The sequence below is a fragment of the Helianthus annuus genome, chromosome 3 (assembly GCF_002127325.2).
Source record: "Helianthus annuus cultivar XRQ/B chromosome 3, HanXRQr2.0-SUNRISE, whole genome shotgun sequence".
NCBI classification, from domain to species: Eukaryota; Viridiplantae; Streptophyta; class Magnoliopsida; order Asterales; family Asteraceae; genus Helianthus; species Helianthus annuus.
In genome coordinates, this window is record NC_035435.2 from 128,508,916 (window position 1) to 128,530,046 (window position 21,131).

Consider the following 21,131-nt stretch of genomic DNA (forward strand, 5'->3'; position numbering starts at 1 on the left):
TTTCAAAGGTGGAATGGCCAAGGTATATTTTGGACAAAGATTTTGGAATGTAAGACTTGAAGGAAGCTCGGAGGGTGGTTATTTCAAGGCAGGATGGAGTAAGGTGGTGGAAGAGGTCCCTCTAGACACTGACTATTTCTTGGTTTTTACCAGGCTGGATTCAATGACCTTTGATGTTTCGGTATTCAATCCTGACACCGGAACAGAAGTTTTTCTAAAAAAGGTTGAGGGGTTCTTTTAAAAGTATATATCGTAACACATTAATTAAAACTGTTTATAATTATACTGATTTTTGTCTGAGGTTTTTTTAAAATTTCTAGTCTACTGCGGATGATGATATGATAGTTGAATCAAACTTGCCGGATGATGTGTGTGAAGATGATCGGGAAGGAAATCAAGAAGATGTAAGTATTGAAGTTGTTCATTCTTAAAGTGTTTTATATGTTTAACATTTATGTTTTATATTATTTAACTTTTACGTATTCATGTTCTGGTAATAAACTACTACAAATCCGGTACATCATTTATTTATTCGAATTATTAATTAACTTTTACATATTCATACTTATTGTTTTTTTTTTGTGAAGATTAAAGGCAAGTACAAGGTATATGAAGCTCAGGTATTTAAAACAAAAAATGAATATCGCTCAAGTCATTTACCGTTTTATATTTATAGTAAAAGATTTATTTAAAAGTTATTACTTATTTGTGTTACCTTTGGTATAGACACAACGAAATCTTCGAAGCAGAGTTAAAAAGGTTGATGCAGCGGCAAGCACTGGTTCTCTGGTCTTGAAAACAACAGACCTGGTAGAAAACCAAATTGTAAGTTTTTTTTTTTTTTTGACATTTACAGTTTATATTTCATAGTAACAGATTTTTATAAAAGTTATTAATTATTTGTGTTACTTTTGGTACAGACACAACGAAATCTTCGAAGCAGGGTTAAAATGGTTGATGCAGCACCAATCACTGGTTCTCCGGTCTTGAAATCCACAGACCTGCTACAAAACCAAATTATAAGTTTTTTTGACATTTTTTATTGTTTACATAGTTCACATATCTTAATTACATAGTGGCTTTCGGTCAATATGGTTTCTGCAATAAATGGGTTTGGGTTTAAATGGTGTGGTGATTATATAGTCGCTATTTGTTTGGTTATAATATAGGCGTTATTTCTTAATAGATAAAATAGTGGTTTGTTCATTTCGTTTGGTGATATAATACATGCTTTATTTGTTTCATGATAATATAGTCATTTGTTCATTTGGTTACATGATAATATAGGTGTTATTCGCTTCATGATAATATAGTCATTTGCTCATTGGGTTTGATGATAACTTAGGAGTTATTTGTTTCGTAATAATATAGGTGATAATATTGTTTTGCGTGATAATATAGTCTCATGTTCCTTTTGTGATAATACTGTTTTTAGTGATAATATAGTCTCATGTTCCTTTTTTGATAATATGTTCTAATTAATTCAATTATGTTCAGACGAAGCGCAGGAAGACAGTTCAAAAAGTTAACCCACAATCACCGGTTTTGAACTTCACAAGATTTGCGGAACACAGAATTGTAAGATTTTATAGATTTTTTATTGTTTCCTTGTTCAAATTTTTATCCAAAGGCTATATTTACTAATGACTGGAATATGTTGTGCTTTTCAGTTGTGCTTTTCAGCGAATACCAGCAAAAGTGTCATCTGTGTTGGACCTATCTCCTGATCATCTCAAAGAAGTCAGAGTTCAAAACCTGACAGGTGAAGTCAAGAACATCATGACCAGATCGAAAAAACATCGCAAAGGGTTCCGGTATGGATTTGTTGGATGGTCGACTTACTTGAAGGCTTGGAAGATCAAAATTGGAGCGGACCTGTTTTTTGAGTTCAACAACTCAAGTAAGCTATTGAGATTGACAAAGGTTGTGGAGAAGCATTGTGTTAAAAAGAAGAAATTGCGTGCATGACTGGGAAGTGTGGTTGTGGTTGTGGTTGTTTTTATAAACAATATATGGTAGTTTCTTTTGTTGGGCTTTAGAGTCCTAGTTGGTGTAGAAAAAATTGTGGCTAAATTAGACACGTTTTGGTTATTTTGGGTTGGGCTTTATGTAAATCAAGGTTAACAGGTAATTGCATGGTTGGTTGTTCTTTTTGGGTAGAATAGCTTGACTAATTTGGATATTATGTGTTATGCTTAATGGTAATAAACGATTGATAATTTATTAAACTTTAGTCTCGTCATGGTGTTGTGTATAATAGATGACGAATTTTTGTACAAGTTCATTTTTGTTTCAATTCTTATAGATATGTTTGTAAACGTTTATGTGTTATACTATGAAACACTAATCAACTATAGTAACATGTGTTATGCTATGAAACAATAATATATAAAAACTATGCGTTTGATTACAAAACAAATTACATATACAAATACAAATTACAAGTAACTAAAAACTTCTTTGTATACAACATTAGATGTCCTATTAGTAAGGTTACCATCATTATCAAGAATTGATAATTTGAGTCCATCTCTGCTCTTGACTCTCGACAAACCAACATAAAGTTGACCATGAGAAAATACTGGATTTTTCAAATACAAACCAACTCTGGATAATGACTGGCCTTGACTTTTATTAATTGTCACAGCGAAACATAAAGCAACCGGAAACTGTCTTCTTCGAAATCTAAAAGGAACCTTCTTATCCGATGGTATTATACCAATTCTAGGAAGAAAAATTCGAGCACCAATGTTGCTTCCAGATATCACTTCTGCTTCAATAACGCGATTTCCAAGTGATATTACCTTTAAGCGAGTTCCGTTGCACATACCATTTTTTTTATCAATATTTCTGAGGAGCATGATGGTAACACCGACCTTTAGTACTATTTTGTGATTTGTAACACCGGAGATTTTAAGACCATTTAGTACGTCGGGAGAGTATAGAATTTGATCAAAACCATCATGTAGATTTTCTGTCTCACAAATACTATCGGAACTTAGGTATTCCTTGGAATCACCTGGGAACATCAGCAACAACTGAGAATTAATTTCATCAACAACTTCATTCGTCGGTGCAAGAATCGCTCTTTCTTGATAAAAGCCAGAACTTTGGTAATTTTCAAGAAGAGAAGGATAAACAAACTCTATAAGACTTGAAATAGGATCAGCGGAATCCATGATTAAAAGATCATCGGGTATATCTATAATCGCATCACCATCATTAGATCCGCCTAGTTTCCCTTCACCCAAATCCAACAACCACTGACCAAACATTCGTATTTGCTCAACATCATGCATTCCACTTCCTGCAGTCAACCTCATGTTCTTAGTTAAAGTGGGTACTTTGCAGTGGTCCCATATGTACGAAGAAGTCAAAGAAGCATTAACAATGTCTTGTCTAGTACCACCTTGAATGACAGGAAGAGTTTGTCGGAAATCTCCACCAAATACGATTGTTTTACCTCCAAATGGACTTTGGGAATTATGAGAACCATCACATTTCAATATGTCTTTTAGAGTTCTATCCAAAGCTTCAAAACCGTGTCGGTGTACCATTGGCGTTTCGTCCCATATAATTAATGATGTTTTTTTTAATAGATTTGCAACATCACCGTTAGGGATTATAGTACACATTGAGTCTTCATTCAGATTAATCGGAATGAGAAATCGAGAGTGAGCTGTCCTACCTCCTGTAAGAAGCAAAGATGCAATCCCACTTGAGGCAACATTTAAAACAATTTCCCCTTTTGATCTTAGAGATGCAGATAACGTTTTCCAAAGAAATGTTTTACCGGTACCTCCATAAACCGTAAACAAAAAAAACACCACCTTTATTGTCTTCAACCGCTTTCATGATATCATCATAAATAAATCTTTGTTCATCGGTTAATGAAACTAAAAGGTTCTCAAACTGCTCTTGAAGATCAATTCTATCATAATCCAGCTCTTCAGTAATCAAACGATTATTTGAAGTAGAAATCAACTCATGATCAGGATAAGGCATTGTATTAAAATTTCGTAAGCTGGAATTATTACGAATTAAAATCTTCTCAATCTCGTACAATGTGAGATTTTTAACTTCATCATCAGTGAGGCATAAACCTAAAAAAAACACATTAAAGATATATTTTTTAGATTAATATAATCCAATCTATAAGAAACAAATATTTGTTAAAATCTAAAAGGAATCATTGGATAAAATAAAACATTTTAACATGATTATATATATAAAATATATGTGAATGTGAATTATAAACATAAACATTATAAATAAACATAAAAATGAGTAATTGTCATAAAGTAGTTGTACCTGGAGACTTTAAAATATGTCGTTGTTTATAGAGGATGCCATCTGATAATAATTCCCATGTTTTTTGCCATACACGTTCCGGCAAAGATAGAGTCTGGCACGTCAACATCGTAGCAAAGAGTGTGCGAAGATAATAACCGGAGCCTGAATGACTTGCTTCTTGGATATCTTCTATATATTCCATGTCATCATCTAGTAGACCGTGAGCATAACATGCTTCTCTAAATGTATTAAATTTAGGACCATTTACAGTGAGGATATCATCAAAGGATCGAGGACCTTTAAGTTTGTTTAAAAGAATCCTCAAAAAATATGCCTCACCAAGAGTAGGAGAAACAACATGAATTCTTCCAATTGCAAAACCACCCGGTTTCCGACGTTTCCAACAACGTTCATCCTTTTTAAACACAAACTTAGTAGGGAATTCAACATAAGTAAGCTCTCGGGCAACTTCATCTCTTTGGTTACAATCCATCCAAGCTGAAAACATTGAACAATTCATTGACGGCCGATTGAGGACTAAGTCAATATCATCGTCTTCACCGTATACAACATTTTGTTGGTTCGGAAGATGAAATGGGAGACGGATAACAGCTGGGTGACGGGTGGTCCATTGGACAACCCTTAAGCATGTTAAAAGACGAAATAATCCGTCATTTAATCGTGTAATTATCTTGAATTAGATAACTACGGTGCTTATGTTTCAGGTGCGGTTCAGGAGCTAAAAGACAGATTAAATGCAGCTTTGGAGGCCTTGGTGATGAACGGGTCGAGCGTGGAACAAGAGACAAAACAAAGAAGACAAGTCAGCTCACCACCGTAAATTACGGTCCTACCGTAATTTACGGTGGACCTGGATTTTATCTTTTCCTCCACCGTAACACAGACTATTTACACCGTAATACATTTAAGTCCACCGTAAATTACGGTGGAGCCGTAATTTACGGTGGCAACTGCGATCCAAAGTGTAACTGCCCTCATTAAGTCAGTTTTTGGGTGTCTTTTCATTATTCCTCATCATTGGACGGTTTTGGATCATCTTGGGGGCGAATTTTGGCTGCTTACTTGGGTTTTGAACAATTCGTATCATCCGGTTTGTATTTTGAATTCGTATGAACATTAGTTTGATTATGATGATGATTCACCAAGCCATGTCCGGCTAAACTCTTCGGTGATCATCTTAGGTGAATGTTTCTTGAACTTTTGTGTGTTTAATTTCTGAATTTCTAGAATGATAACTTGCGTTGCTTGAATATCATGGTGCATGTTTGATTGCTTGTAGCTTGTTAATCGATATTGCAAATTCTAGTCTTAATCGTACGTTCTTGGTGCCGTTGGCAACCGAGATATCACGGGAAGGGTTAGGGTTGGTTATTGATTAATTGTTCATCGGGAAACAACCTCGCGTTTATGTAATCCGAGTACTTTGTCCCCTTTTATCACTTCAATCATCTATACACGAGTTATGTCTATGTAACTCTTTCTAGTTGGAATTACACACAACTGTTTAAAGAAACTGAAACCTAAGGTGATGATTGTTCTCTCCTAATCTGTTTTACAACCAACATTTGATTTGAATTAGTTTTTAATTTAGTTTTCTAAAACAACAATCCAAACTCTTGAATTTTAATTTCTGCAATTTAGTTTAATATTAGTTTAAGTACAAAGCTATACAATCGACACACCTTCCACATACTCCCTGAGTTCGATACCCTTTTACCACTATCTATAGTTGTTTTGGGGATTAAATTTGCGTGACCCACGACATCACGTCAAATTTTGGCGCCGTTGCCGGGGAGTAGTGCGCAACGTGTGTTATTTTTGTTCTTGCTTTGAGTTTGTTATTTTTCTGGTTTACGTGAGGTGTGTTTAGTGTGCAGGTATTTACAGGTGCATGCGTACTAGAAGTTCTCACAAGCTTTCACCACTAGTGTTTGATCCGGAAATCGAGCGAACTTTGCGAGGAAACAGAATTTTGCTAAGGGAAAATACAATCCGCAGTTCACCAACAACACCAATTACACCGATTACACCACTTCGATACATGGATCCACCACCACCACCACCCACTACGGGTGAATCCACTTCATCATTTATACCAACATCCACCCAACCTTCACCAAATACCACCATTCCACCAAATACTACCGAACCCACCATACTTCAAAATGTCACATCAACCGACACCACACAGCCCATTACTACACAAGAAGAACCAACCATCACATTTAACCCTTCCACTACTATACCACCATTATCTCATTTCTTTCCGGGTGCGGGTCCGTCATATTCGAGCCATACCATAGCACCAATTTCGTCTATTGTCCATGCTACACCATTTCGACCAAAATCAGTCGGGGTTTCAATACTCGACTCTTCCATTTGGGCAATCGTCGGGAATTCAAGGAGATGGGTATGATGAAGGTTATGAGGAGTTTGAAGGTTTTGATGAAGACGGGTACGGTTATGGGGGTGATGGAGAGCAAGAGGAGTATGGTTATATGCAAGGCCAAGTACAAGTGATTCCAAATGTTGGTGGGGTACAACAACAACAACTCATACCTCAACATATTAGGCCAAGGCCACAAGGGCCGCAATTGCAACGTCCGGTTCCTTTGCAACAAGTTCGACCACAACATGTGCAACCGCCATTCCAAAGGCCAATTCAACACCCACCGGTGCCACAACAACAATTTCAACAACCAATTGCACCACAAGGGCCTATGCAAAGGCCAAATGGTCCTATTATTCCAAGAGGTAGGTATGGTGTACCAAGGAGACACCTTAGAGAAAATGTGAGGGGCATTGAAGCACATTTTCGGCCGGTAATCACGCAAAACCCTTCACCGGTAGTCATTCCCCATAATGATCAAGGGCGAACATTTGAAGTAAGAACCAACTCTTTGCAAAGTTTACCAAAGTACAAGGGGTTGGCAACGGAGGAGCCTTATTTTCATTTAGAGGCTTATGACTCGATTTGCAACACTCTTGGGAGTCAAGGATTTTCGGCTGACGATATTAAATTGGTTTTGTTCCAATTTTCCTTGGAAGATAAGGCGAAGAAGTGGTTTTACACGTTACCTTCGGCATCCATATATACATGGGGGGAGATGCAACAAACTTTCTTGGATGAGTTTTACACCGCCCAAAAGACCAACGATGCAAGGAAGGGGTTGAGAAGCTTCCAACAACAACATGGTGAGATGTTTCATGAGGCGTTCGAGCGTTTCAGTATGATGATTAAAAACTGCCCTCATCATGGAATTGAATTGTGGGAGTTGATGAATGCCTTTCACGAGGGGTTGAATGCCGAAGATGCACGTGATTTGATGTCTATAACCGGTGGAACTTTTGGTACAAATTATGAGAATGATGATTGGGAGTTCTTGGAGAGCATGGCAACTACATCAAAGAGGAAAGCTCAAGCATCAAGGAGAGCGCGACCGGCCATTGCCCGACCTCAAGTGCACGCCATAGATGATGGTAATGTTCAAACTACTAACCAAATTTACGATGTTTGTGCTTTGTGTAATGAAATAGGTCATGCGGCTGAAAATTGCCAAGGGATGATGGAAGGGCAATATGAAGAAGTCCGTGCGGTTCAAGGTCAAGGTCAAGGAGGGGGTGGTAGAAATTACAACAACATGAACTCTAATACTTACCACCCCGGGTTGAGGAACCACCCAAATTTTCGCTATGGAAACCCTTCAAATCAAGCTAACCCGAATTTCCAAGGAAACCAAGGATTTCAAAGGCAATATCAAACGGGTCAAAGCTTTTCGGGTGGAAATGAGATGATGGAGATGTTGAAGGCGATGCAAAGTGAAATGCAACGAATGAACCAACGTGATGAGGTTCGGATGCAAAAGGACGAAGTTCGTGACAAAAGCATCCAATCGTTGACCACTCAAATGGGTCAACTTGCAAGTGACGTGGCGATATTAAAGAAAGCAAAAGGCCAGCTACCGAGTGATACGGTGCCAAATCCCAAGAACATAAAAAGCATTAACATCAATGTGGTAAGCACCATTCCAAATACTAAATTTAATGAAACATTGCTAACTTCTTCGTGTCAAGTGAATGCAGGTTTGGAAAAAGATGTCGAAGTCGAGAATGATAGAGAGTGTGAAGCGCCAATCGTGCCTATCCGTGTGGGAAAATTAAAAATCCCTCACGCATTGTTGGACTACGGGGCAAGCGTGAGTGTGCTACCAAGCGATCTATACGATATGCACGACTTTGGTCCACTCGAAGGTATAGACACCATGGTGAGCTTAGCGGATGGAAGTTGGAGGCGACAACGGGGAATGGTTAGGAATGTTAAGATTCAGTTGGGAGAATTTGAATACCCGGTGGATTTCCTAGTTTTGGACTATGCTTCTACCAATATGGCATCACAACAAAGGGTAATTTTAGGTCGACCGTTTCTATACGCAGCAAATGCTCAAATTAATTGTAGAGACGAGATTATTACCATGACCGAAAAGAACCGTAGGTTATACTTCGATGTTCAAACTGGAGGGATTAGTTATGAGTCCGTTGAGAGGAAGGGTGGTGAGTCTAGTGACTGTATGAAAAATGTGTTACCACGAATGAGAAAAAAACACCCACCGGACCGTGAAGAAACATATATGGGTGCGAGCAAGAGTGTATTTGATTACCCACCGAGTCAAAATGAGACGGATGCATTTTGCCCAATGACAAGCTACAGTGGGGGAAGTGATAGGAACCGATTCTTTGAGCCACCATAAATGGGGGTGGCACAGTCTGGCTGAAGACTCGAAACTTAGCGCTGCTCGGGAGGCAACCCGGGGTTTTATATTGATCTTGTTGTTTTTATCTTTCTATGTTTCAGGGCCATGGCGACATTCAAGTGTGGGGAAGATGTACGGATATTTGGGTGAGGGTGGTGATAGGAAGTCGGATTATCTACAACATCTGTTGTGGCAAACTTCACCAGGTCAATGTACTCTTTCCTTAGTCTTGTTATGTTCTTTAGCTTTGAAATATTGTTAGTTTATTAGTTTGCTTTTGTTTATTAAAAAATATGAAAAAAAATATAAAAAAAAAAATACCAAAAAGAAATTTGGGGTTTGAGAATTAAAGCTTTTGTTGATGTTGAATGAATTTTAGTGATCAAAGCCCTCAAAGCCATACATTGGGGTCAATGTATCCCAAGTGTGGGAATGGGGGGAAATTTTTGGAGTTTTTGAAAAATTTTGAGCCAAGCGAAACGATGTGAAAAGTTGAACGCCCTAATTTAGCCCCAAATAATGCATCGGCAACCCTTGATACCTTTTTCATTCTTGGTGAGAGTTGTAGCCACACTTGTACATAAATAATGATTGTCTTTGATGAGAGTGGCTACGGGTGGGGGTGCATGAGAACTTGTGCTTGAATGCGATTTGAGTCCTTAGTTAAACATGAATGTAGAAAGGATAAGGGCATTTAGGTAGCCTCGTCGGTGGTGTGAGCGAGTGTGGGATTTGGGGGGTTGGACCTCATAAGTTATATATATGAGCATGGTAGTGAGAGGGGCGGGGGGTTTGGACATGTAGTTGCCCATTTTGTGCCTTGAAAGCTTATCATTTGTTCCCCCTAGCTACTTACTTAAAAATTTACCCAAATTTGACCCGGTCATATAGTGTTACGTGATAGTAGTAGTAGTTTGCTAGTTTGAAGTAGATATGGTTAATGCGTTATTGTATAGTTGTTTGCTTAGTCTTGAAAAAAAAAAAGAGAAAAGCAATGAGAAAAAAAAAAGAGAAGTTTAATTGTCTTGTATATAGTAGTTAAGTTTGTTTGTTTGTTTGCTATGTTTGTAATAAAAAGACCGGGTCGAATTTTCGCTACTTCATATATATTCCATTTCCTACCTATACACCTAGCCGCGTTACAACCTTGAAGTCCCTTTGATTTGCATTCATGTTTGACCCATTTTAGGAGAATGATCGATTTAGGTACAAGCTTATGATTGTGCATCCACCCGTTTGCCTAGTGTGTGTCTAGCTTATCTTTGCTAGTTTTCACTTGTAGCCGAGAGGAGAGAATTTGAGAGGGGTGCATTGCTTGGGTGTTAAAAAGGGGTTGGTAAAAAGATTGCATGTTTTTCTTGGTTTAATTTGATCACTTGTTTTGAAATCGTTTTGATGAGTTGCTTGGGACAAGCAACGGTTAAGTGTGGGGATGTGACGGGTGGTCCATTGGACAACCCTTAAGCACGTTAAAAGACGAAATAATCCGTCACTTAATCGTGTAATTATCTTAAATTAGATAACTACGGTGCTTATGTTTCAGGTGCGGTTCAGGAGCTAAAAGACGGATTAAATGCAGCTTTGGAGGCCTTGGTGATGAATGGGTCGAGCGTGGAACAAGAGACAAAACAAAGAAGACAAGTCAGCTCACCACCGTAAATTACGGTCCTACCGTAATTTACGGTGGACCTGGATTTTATCTTTTCCTCCACCGTAACACAGACTATTTACACCGTAACACATTTAAGTCCACCGTAAATTACGGTGGAGCCGTAATTTACGGTGGCAACTGCGATCCAAAGTGTAACTGCCCTCATTAAGTCAGTTTTTGGGTGTCTTTTCATTATTCCTCATCATTGGACGGTTTTGGATCATCTTGGGGGCGAATTTTGGCTGCTTACTTGGGTTTTGAACAATTCGTATCATCCGGTTTGTATTTTGAATTCGTATGAACATTAGTTTGATTATGATGATGATTCACCAAGCCATGTCCGGCTAAACTCTTCGGTGATCATCTTAGGTGAATGTTTCTTGAACTTTTGTGTGTTTAATTTCTGAATTTCTAGAATGATAACTTGCGTTGCTTGAATATCATGGTGTATGTTTGATTGCTTGTAGCTTGTTAATCGATATTGCAAATTCTAGTCTTAATCGTACGTTCTTGGTGCCGTTGGCAACCGAGATATCACGGGAAGGGTTAGGGTTGGTTATTGATTAATTGGTCATCGGGAAACAACCTCGCGTTTATATAATCCAAGTACTTTGTCCCCTTTTATCACTTCAATCATCTATACACGAGTTATGTCTATGTAACTCTTTCTAGTTGGAATTACACACAACTGTTTAAAGAAACTGAAACCTAAGGTGATCATTGTTCTCTCCTAATCTGTTTTACAACCAACATTTGATTTGAATTAGTTTTTAATTTAGTTTTCTAAAACAACAATCCAAACTCTTGAATTTTAATTTCTGCAATTTAGTTTAATATTAGTTTAAGTACAAAGCTATACAATCGACACACCTTCCACATACTCCCTGAGTTCGATACCCTTTTACCACTATCTATAGTTGTTTTGGGGATTAAATTTGCGTGACCCACGACATCACGTCAAATTTTGGGGACCGTAATTTACGGTGGTGAGCTGACTTGTCTTCTTTGTTTTGTCTCTTGTTCCACGCTCGACCCGTTCATCACCAAGGCCTCCAAAGCTGCATTTAATCCGTCTTTTAGCTCCTGAACCGCACCTGAAACATAAGCACCGTAGTTATCTAATTCAAGATAATTACACGATTAAGTGACGGATTATTTCGTCTTTTAACATGCTCAAGGGTTGTCCAATGGACCACCGTCACTGGGTGCCTATAGTGAACATCAAATGCGAATATACGCCATGATGCCTCACATGCAGACAAATATCGACAATCAGAGTATTTTTTAATCTCATCAACCGGCGGGTCAGGTTCGTTTGATGTGTTACTTTCAACAATGGAAACGGTAACACGATTAGGCCCTTTGTTGATATATTTAAACAAATACTTTATAGATCCAGCTTGATTGCACCATTCAACATTGATGTGGGACTGATATCTCTTCAAATGTGTTTTGTTGTAGGGAACAACAAATCTATTATCTAGCTTAACTCCAGATTTTTCAACAAACATTCCTGAATCTCTTCTTCTATAGAGAGGAAAACCATCCATGTCGACAGACGTATGATCACGGAATCTCTTTGGAAAGCCCTTAGAACACTTATTATCTACCATGCATGGGCAGTTGACGTTGTGAGGACCACAAGGACCATGAATCATGAAATCACTGACAAGAGTATACAACTCTGGATCATCGTTTCAGTCAGGAATTTCAGCAGAAATGAGGGGATCAATGTGTTCAACAGTTGGAAACTTGTGATCGGGATGCATAAATAAACATATATGCGCATGCGGCAACCCACGCTTCTGAAACTCCACTGTATAAACAACTACAAAAAGTAAAGAAAATAAAATATTAAATGTTTGTATTCAATTTTTAAATATTAAGAAGAAATGAAGCTTAATAGTAAATTTGTAAAAAATACTTGCTGAAACTTTGCCAAATATTGAGTTATCCTTCAAGTCTTTAATCAAAGCATTGAGCTTGATTTTAAACAATCTAGAGAGGATATCAGGCCTGTCTTCAGGACTTAAATTGGTGTCCTTAAGGTATCTTTTAATTTCAGGCCATTTAGGATTGCATGTCACGGTAATAAAAACATTTGGATATCCATACCACTTACACAGAGACATTGCATCCAAATAGTTCTGCATCATATAGCGAGCACCTCCAGTGAATGACGAAGGCAATATGACACGCTTTCCAGTGTTGGATACATTTATATTACCATGGTTACGTAAATTCGAGAGGTTCTCAAAAGTATCACATCTTAGAACCTTCTGTTGAAAACGTATGTAATTTAGTCGCTCAGTTTCAATCATGGTATACGCATCAACTAAGAATTGTTGAAATAGGTGACGTGAATTTAGAATTAATGAAAAAACACCATGCCTATCTTGTATCCTGTATGCAAAGAATTCTCTCATAGTGACATATGTTCGTTTGGTTGATGTAGAAGGAGTAACACCTCTATGAGGAACATCAATTCTGTAGCAATCATCACCATAAGGAAACAAAAGTGGATACTGGAGAGCAAGATACGATGGATGTAACTCACTAATACGTTGTAGACCACCAGATTTCGTTTCTACAATAATATCTCTGTTTTCTAAGGAATCGCCAATGTCACCAACAATTAAAGCTGCCACTTCAGAAGCAGTTGGTAAGTTGTATGTTCTTCCATCTTGTTGCCTTATTCCAATGAGCCGCAACTTTAGCTTAGCATTACAGTTATCTTTAAAAAAATCTCTTACCATGCGATATGTTTTAACCAAAACATTCTCCGAGTCTAACATATTCTGTATATGTTGTATAACTTGAAGATCAAGATCCAAAGACTTTGTTGAAGAAGCTCTATTAGATTCATTAAAGAAAATCAAAACATATAATATTAATTTAAAATTAAAAAAGGTTCTTAAAAAATAAAATAGTTACATTGAATACGTACCCAAAAGCAGATTGTCTATTTGAAAGTTCATTGTCAGTATCATATATATAAAACTGGGAGAATTTTGGTTTAGATCCGTCCTCTAGTAGAAGACTTCCCATTCTATGGTAATTCTGACCACCCAATCGGGATATATAAGGAGCATTGCCTCTATTAATGGATTTATCAACTTTTCCACCAATGGAAGTAAATGAGAACATGGAATTGTATCGACGGATGTTCTTGATGAATGACTTGCTTTTTGAGTCCAATCCATTAAAAAGAGATTGATAACTTGGTGGTGCTTCATTCATATTAAGAAGTTGAACTTTACCATATGCACAACAAATTGAATAACTTGAACTAAATTGGATTTTTGTACTCCCTCTACGAGCTTCAACATCCCATAATTTTGCTTGACATATTTGGCAAGTGACATTTTGATCTAAGTGATCAACATAATCTGTTGAACAATATTTAAATAATATTTGTAAATTTGTAATAAGCAATTATAAAGTTGGAAGGAATTCCAATTAAAATAAATTTTTTGTATATTGTATATTTATGTAAAATGTACCTTTTGAGACGCCCACAAATTCGTCTTTTTTAGTATCACTTTCATTCGATCGTCTTTTATCCAAAATAGTCTTTCTTAAATTTCGCCTTTGTTGACTGTTAAAATTGTCCATGGAATTATTTAAACCTGTAACAAAAAAAAATATAAAAATTAATGATGCAAAATAAAATATAAAAAAATGAAAATATTATGGTGTTACCATTTAAGTATTCTGCTGTAATGTCAGAGACACAGGACTTCTAGTATTTCCATTGGTACAATTGGTAAAAGATAGTGAATTACATAAACGATTCTCTTTGATGACATTCTCTTTGTTCTTAGCCTTTCTTGTATCCAAATACAATTTTTGTAACTTTCTCCTATGATGACTCTCAATATTGGTAGAGTTTGTGTTTAAAACTGTACAAAAAGATAATATTTAAGATATAGGAATTTATTAGAAAAAAATAAATAAAACATTAAACAAAATACTTACTGGGAGGGTTAATAGATATTGGTGTAATATTTGAAAATGGTGTTGTATTTGTGCAATTATTTAAACCTGTAATAAAATTATATAGAAACGAATCATGATTAAAAAAAGAAAATAAAAATAATATTAACAAAAAGTATATGTGATAATGAAAATAAAAATTCGTAAGCGGTATATTTGTAGATTTTTTATAATAAAAGATTTTAATATAGTACCTGTTCTAATGTCAGACAAAGGGCTTCTGATACTTCCAATGGGAGAATTAGTAAAAGATATTGAATTACATAGAAGATTGTCTTTGATGACAATTCTCTTTGTTATTAAAAACATTCTCTTTAACACGGTTGTTAATCTTTCTTCTATCCAAATACAGCTTTCGTAACTTTCTCCTCTGATGACTCTCAATATCGGTAGAGTTTGTGTTTAAAACTATAAAAAAAATTAATTAAGATGTAGGAAATTATTTGAAAAAAAATTAATAAATCATTAAACAAAAAAATTATTGGGAGTGTTAATAAATATTCGTGAAACATTCGACAATGGTGTTGTATTTATGTTGGGATAATGATGTATATCTCATATAATAATAAAAATAAAGTCAAAAATTATATCCTACCTTGGAAGAAAAGAAATTCTACTAATAATTAAAGTTAAATCATAATCTGTTTAATATTACAAACTTGTTTCAGTTCATTTGGTTTTAAAACGTCAAAACGGTAATGGAGAAAAATACAAAATGTTAATATAAAACACAATTGAAAAAAAATATATACATGTTAATAATAAAACTAATTTTAACACAATTTTAACACAGATTTAATAAAAGTAAAATTAACACTGCTAAAACTAAAATTTAGAAATTTAAAACCAAGGATAAATTTAAATAACCAAATCCAAAAGGCACAACCATCATTCCTACATCAAGTGACTTAAATAACATAAGTTTTCAAAAACAAATAATAGATATCCTAAACATGGAATAATAATTGTCTTAACAATGGATAGATGTGATCATTTTTCCCTCTTGGGAATCAAAAGTGACTTAGAGCCTTCATTCAAAGATAAAGGATCTTTACTTCCAGAGTCGTCACGATCATAATCTTCCGCAAGAACACGCTTCAGCTCAGGTTGTGCCTTCATCTTTCCTAGCCTTTTGTTACGCAAAGCCATACCACCAGCACTTGAATCAATCAATGAAACCGGAGTCTCATAAACATTGTTCAATGGTATAGAATCCTTCAAATTCAAGTAAATAGATTTGTTAAAATACAAAAAGGTTTGTATTTAGAAATAGGAATGTGTTTAAAAAAATAGATAGTACCTTCTGGTTAGCAGTATGTTTTCTCGTCTTGCGCTTCTCTTTGCTATAAGTGTTGAATCCTAATTTAAATAGAAAATATGGATTAGAAATATAGAATTACAAAATCCAAAAGATTGAAAAAAAAATAGAAATAAAATGCGGACCTTCATTGCAACCTAAAGCAGCTTCTGTTGCTGACTCGTCATGATCATAAGACTCAGCAAGATTACGCTTCAACTCGGAATGTTCACTTATCTTTTCAGCATTTTTGGTAGCCAAAGATATTGATCCAACACTTGAACCAATCAGTGACATCGGAGAATCATCCTTAATATGGAAATGAATTGAAATGAAAATAATATATTATTATAAACAATAATAGTGATGAATAAGAATAAATGAATAAATAGATTTTGTCATATAGTTTGTTTAAAAAAAATACCTTCAGATTTACAGTATCAACACTTGCACAATCACCAGATGAGAGATTCATAGTGTTTGAAAGATCAACCTACATTATAAACAAAGAAGGCTATGTTAAATTGTTGAATAAAGAATCTAGGTAAAATATATTATAACTGTAAAAATTAAGATCAATATAATTAGATACTTACATGGTCAATCCCTATCTTTGATTTAAGCTGAGAAATGATTTCAGGATCATCAGAAAATCTTTTGACAGTGAATGACTTGTAGTGATTCTTCACATTAAAGTGAGAAATCTCAACCTTAAACGCCATCTTTTTTCCAACGAAATTACTAATTTCATCCGGTAGCAAATTATCCGTTTCACCCTACATAATAATTTAAGATGTAAAAACAGTGGTACAATATGAGAATGTATAAATTATATAAATTGGGAAAATAATAAAGCCAAAAGAGATACATCAAGAAACTTATCAACCAACTCTTAAGCACTCTTTCCAAGTAATTTTCGAGCTACATGATCTAAGCAAGTTAAAGATGCAATACCAGTAGAATCTTGTAACCTAAGTTGAAGTTTCAACCTAAAAAAGAATAATAAAATTGGTATTAGTATAGTATTGAAATATAAAATTTTAAATTTAAAGTTATCATAAAGTTAGAACTTTACCGGGGAACCACAGAAACACCTTTTTCATTGTAAACATCATTTATGCATCGAATTGTCTGCTTCTTCTCACTTAAATCTAATCCATCCTCTCCATCACTTATAAAATACAGCACACTAACCTTCTTCATATAATCCTTACAAGAATTGTAATACCACTCAACACCAGGAGGGAAACTTATCACTGTACCAAGCACAATCACATTCATTGTCTCCTGAATTTTATTAACTTGATCTATCGTCTTGAAATCAGTTCCAACCAAAAAATCATCATGAACAGTTTTGCCAGCTTGAGATGAACCAAAAGGACGGCTTGAAGAACCAACATCCGGTCTTCTTTCAAGTAACCTTCAAATTATTATAAATATAATTAGTCTATAAATTATAAAACATTTGAACATTATGACATAAAATAATATACTGAAACAAATAATAAAACAGTTAATTTGAAAAAATATGTACGTCTTACCTCTTTTGGAAATCAATTAGCTCATCAATGCTTTCGTTCAGATAAATATTGCTGTGTTGAAAAGAACTGGACACGTATGCCTTACCTACATATTAGACAAAAAAATTCTATTCAAAAAAATTAAGCATTGATAAGTACAACAATAGAATGTAAAATATATAGAATTTTAATGACAAAGATAAAAGTAATTAAATAAGTATAAAACCTTCATGAAAGCTATATCTTCCAAACTGCAATATCACAAACACATCACTCGGTTTCTGTTCCAAAAACTTTGACATTTGCACCGCATATTCTCCCCACAAAGTCAGATAAACATTAAGGAACCTATGAATAAAAATTTAATAAAACATGAACTAATTGATAAATATATAAAGGAGATCAAAGAAATAAATAAATTCTTAACTCTAAGTCACGAAGTTGTAAGCTCATTTTTTTGTTCAATCTCCCATTACTGCTGGTATGATCAACCATAGGAAACCAACCATCAACATAACCAATGATATCTATAAACAAACAAAAGAATAAATTAGAACAATAACAATGGCGTAATATAAGTAAATAAAGATCAAAAGAACACATTTTAAAATATGGTGGACTTACCAACAGGAGAGTCTTGCGGAATAGCACGATTACGAAGAACATCGAATGATGTAAAAGAGAATCCATGAATTGAACCACCAAAGTCATCAATGTTTTCTGATGTCGGTAGAGAAATTGAAAAACAGTTCATGTTTGTGGTTGGTTGGGCGGTACGGAGACACGTTGTCACCAACATCAAACTTAGTAACCATGACACAACTCTTTTCTACCAGCAATCTTCCATACTTTACAAGATAATTACCACCAACACTTGCTTGAATTTTGGTACCCTATGAAACAAATATAACCTTTTAAGATGAAACATAGGATATAAAAAAAAATTTGTTATAATCTGATAAACTACCTCCTCATCCATGAGGATCAGTTCGACCGCATGAATAGCATTCTTAACTTTAAATGATAGTAGCTTCCAAAGCTTAAGTATGCAAACTTTAATAGTCACGTCTGTCTTGGTTACATCCAATTCATTAAGAGAAGTGATGGGAGGGTTCTCCATTGACCTTTATAGTTAAAAATTTATTTTAGAAAACAAAATCTCTGATTCATAAACAAATTTTAGTTTTTAAAAGACTATATCAATTGTCTGAGGGTCTTTAAATGAACAAGTGTTAGTGAAACATTCAAGGAGTTTTTGGAATATTTGAAATATCTCTCTATTATAAAACACTGTATCAATTGTGTGAGGGGGAATATTTACGGATGCATAGATCATGTTAGTTAGACATCATCATTTGAAATACAAAAATGGGGTATTGATTATTATTACTATTAAAAATAATTAAATAATAAGAATTTGCAATATTCAAATACATGTATATTAGGTCCAATAAAGTTAAAAAAACATGTATATCAAGAAAAATTAAGTTAAAAGCTAAATTTCACGAAAAAACATAAAAATCTTTATGCCAGTCCCTAAAACACATTTTAGGAGTCACAAATACATCATAAATGTTTTTAATCAGCAGATTCAGAACATAATTCACAAAAAATTAGAACTTAGACATCTTAAATTAAGTAAACTTAAAACAGTCTATAAAACACATTTATATCTAAAACAGTCCATAAAACACATTTATATCTAAAACAGTCCATAAAACATATTTATATCTAAAACAATCCATAAAACACCATAAAACAGCAAGAAGTAGTGTATAATTCACGAAAAATCATAAGAAAGTTGATGCGTGTTAGTGTATATATGTTTTTAGATATATATTTAAGTCCTTTTTACACTTTTAGCCAAGTTTTAAATTTATAAAACACGATATTTACTAACACTAAACACACATATGGGCAAGTGCACCCATCGTGGACGTAGTATAGTGTTGGTAAGATACCGAGGTCGTCCAAGGACACAAGAGCTTTTAATACCGGTTTATCCTCAACGTCTAATCAAATCAAAAAGGTTAGAAAAATGTTTTAAACTAAGAAAAATAAAAACTAACTAAATGCTGAAAATAAAAATAAAATAAAAACAGATAGACAAGATGAATCACTTGGATCCGACACGTGTATTAGTATAACCTTTGATTATTTTCGCACTTTTGCACTTGTTTAAGAGATTATCTTAGTTATTGTAGTAGGCCCCTCTTTTGAAGGCGACGTTACCCTCAACCCAGTAGTTTGAGTCAGCAAGGATACAATCCTAAAGGGTCGGATTATTGAAAGATAATGAATTAAGTTATTAATGCAAATTGTGGTAGGCCCCGCTTCTGGCGGTGACGTTACCCTCGGCTAAGTAGTCTGAGTCAGCAGGGATACAGTCCTAAATAGCCGGGTTATAGTATTAATAGTAGTTAACTTATGAGGGGGTCAAAGAGTTTGGATCCCCGCCATCCAATACCTATGGGCATTGAAGGAGATCCTACTAAATTTGACCCAGGTCCCAAGCAGGACCTCTAAACGCTGAACAAGGGCAAGACCCTTACCAAACCGTTCCCTTAACCCCCGACCAGGTAGCCAACATACCTCCATATAGACCGTGGAGATATGAATGGTGAAAATCTTTTATTTTATATAGACAGTAAAATAACGCCAAGACACCACGGACAAACGATAAGGAAAGATCACCTTCAACATAAGTAACTAGTTATTAAAGTCATTAATACAAAACCAAATAAAAAGTGCAAAAGATTAAAAATAAAAAGTATTATACTAAACACTTGTCTTCACCAAGTGATGTAAGAGACTTAGGCAAACATGGCCTTGATTGTCAAGAACTCTTACGATCAATCTTGGATCCCGAGACGACTCACACACTCTACGATGGACAATGGATGATGGTGGTGGATGATGGTGTTATGGTGGTGGTGGGTGGTGGATGAGGTGTGAGAGAGGTGGTGTGCCAAGGGATGAGAGAGAATGAATCCAAGCTCCTCTATTTATAGGCTGAACAGAAGGCTGGACACGGCCCCGTGTCCGCTGGACACGGCCCCGTGCCCGCCTGACACTCTCTCTCTTCATTAATTGTAATTGCGAATTACAATTAATGCGCCTGCTGTACTTTCACCATGCCCCCGTGCTCGCTGGACACGGCCCCGTGGTGGGCAATGGAAGCTTCTACTGGTTTGTCTTTTCTGCTGCTTCCTGGGCACGCCCCCGTGTTCGCTGGACACGGGGCGTGTTCAGACTCTGTTTCCTTCTTTTTGCCTTGGGAGGTGCCGTTGAGGGTCCGGGCAGTCCACTTTTGTTCCTTTTCTTGTATTTATGGTAGAATTAGTGGTCTTTTTGCTTCTTTTGTGATTTTGAGCTCATTTCATCCTGAAAATACAAAAGGAAGACAAAAACACTCTTTTTCCAACATTAGTACTTAAAAAGGGTTAGTTTTATGCCTTAATTGATGTGTTTTATATGTTGCATTTTACACACATCAAATACCCCCACACTTGAACTTTTGCTTGTCCTCAAGCAAAACTCTTTAAATGTGGCTTACACTCCCAAATGGAATAGGTAGAAGATAAGTTTTTTAGCTTGTCCTA

At 35.5% G+C, this 21,131-nt stretch overlaps 2 protein-coding genes and 1 non-coding gene across 3 annotated transcripts; all 3 read right to left on the minus strand.

Annotated features, from left to right (window-relative positions):
- Positions 1–2,438: 2,438 nt before the first annotated feature.
- LOC110892633 (ATP-dependent DNA helicase RRM3-like) lies at positions 2,439–4,813 on the minus strand. Its single transcript, XM_022139789.1, has 3 exons — positions 4,312–4,813; positions 3,800–4,103; positions 2,439–3,753 (listed from the first exon to the last, which is right to left on the minus strand). The coding sequence occupies exons 1-3, from the start codon at positions 4,811–4,813 to the stop codon at positions 2,439–2,441; spliced, it is 2,121 nt and encodes a 706-aa protein (XP_021995481.1).
- A 2,657-nt stretch (positions 4,814–7,470) lies between these two features.
- LOC118490970 lies at positions 7,471–7,576 on the minus strand. The gene has a single exon (XR_004890195.1). It is a non-coding gene; the product is annotated as a small nucleolar RNA R71 (small nucleolar RNA).
- A 4,837-nt stretch (positions 7,577–12,413) lies between these two features.
- Positions 12,414–17,831, minus strand: LOC118490499. The gene is made up of 15 exons (XM_035988164.1): positions 17,756–17,831; positions 17,551–17,635; positions 17,085–17,429; positions 16,935–16,998; positions 16,606–16,785; positions 16,434–16,502; positions 16,156–16,318; positions 16,013–16,071; positions 15,768–15,927; positions 14,695–14,760; positions 14,502–14,618; positions 14,220–14,345; positions 13,664–14,105; positions 12,641–13,569; positions 12,414–12,544 (listed from the first exon to the last, which is right to left on the minus strand). The coding sequence occupies exons 1-15, from the start codon at positions 17,829–17,831 to the stop codon at positions 12,414–12,416; spliced, it is 3,012 nt and encodes a 1,003-aa protein (XP_035844057.1).
- Between the last annotated feature and the right edge of the window lie 3,300 nt (positions 17,832–21,131).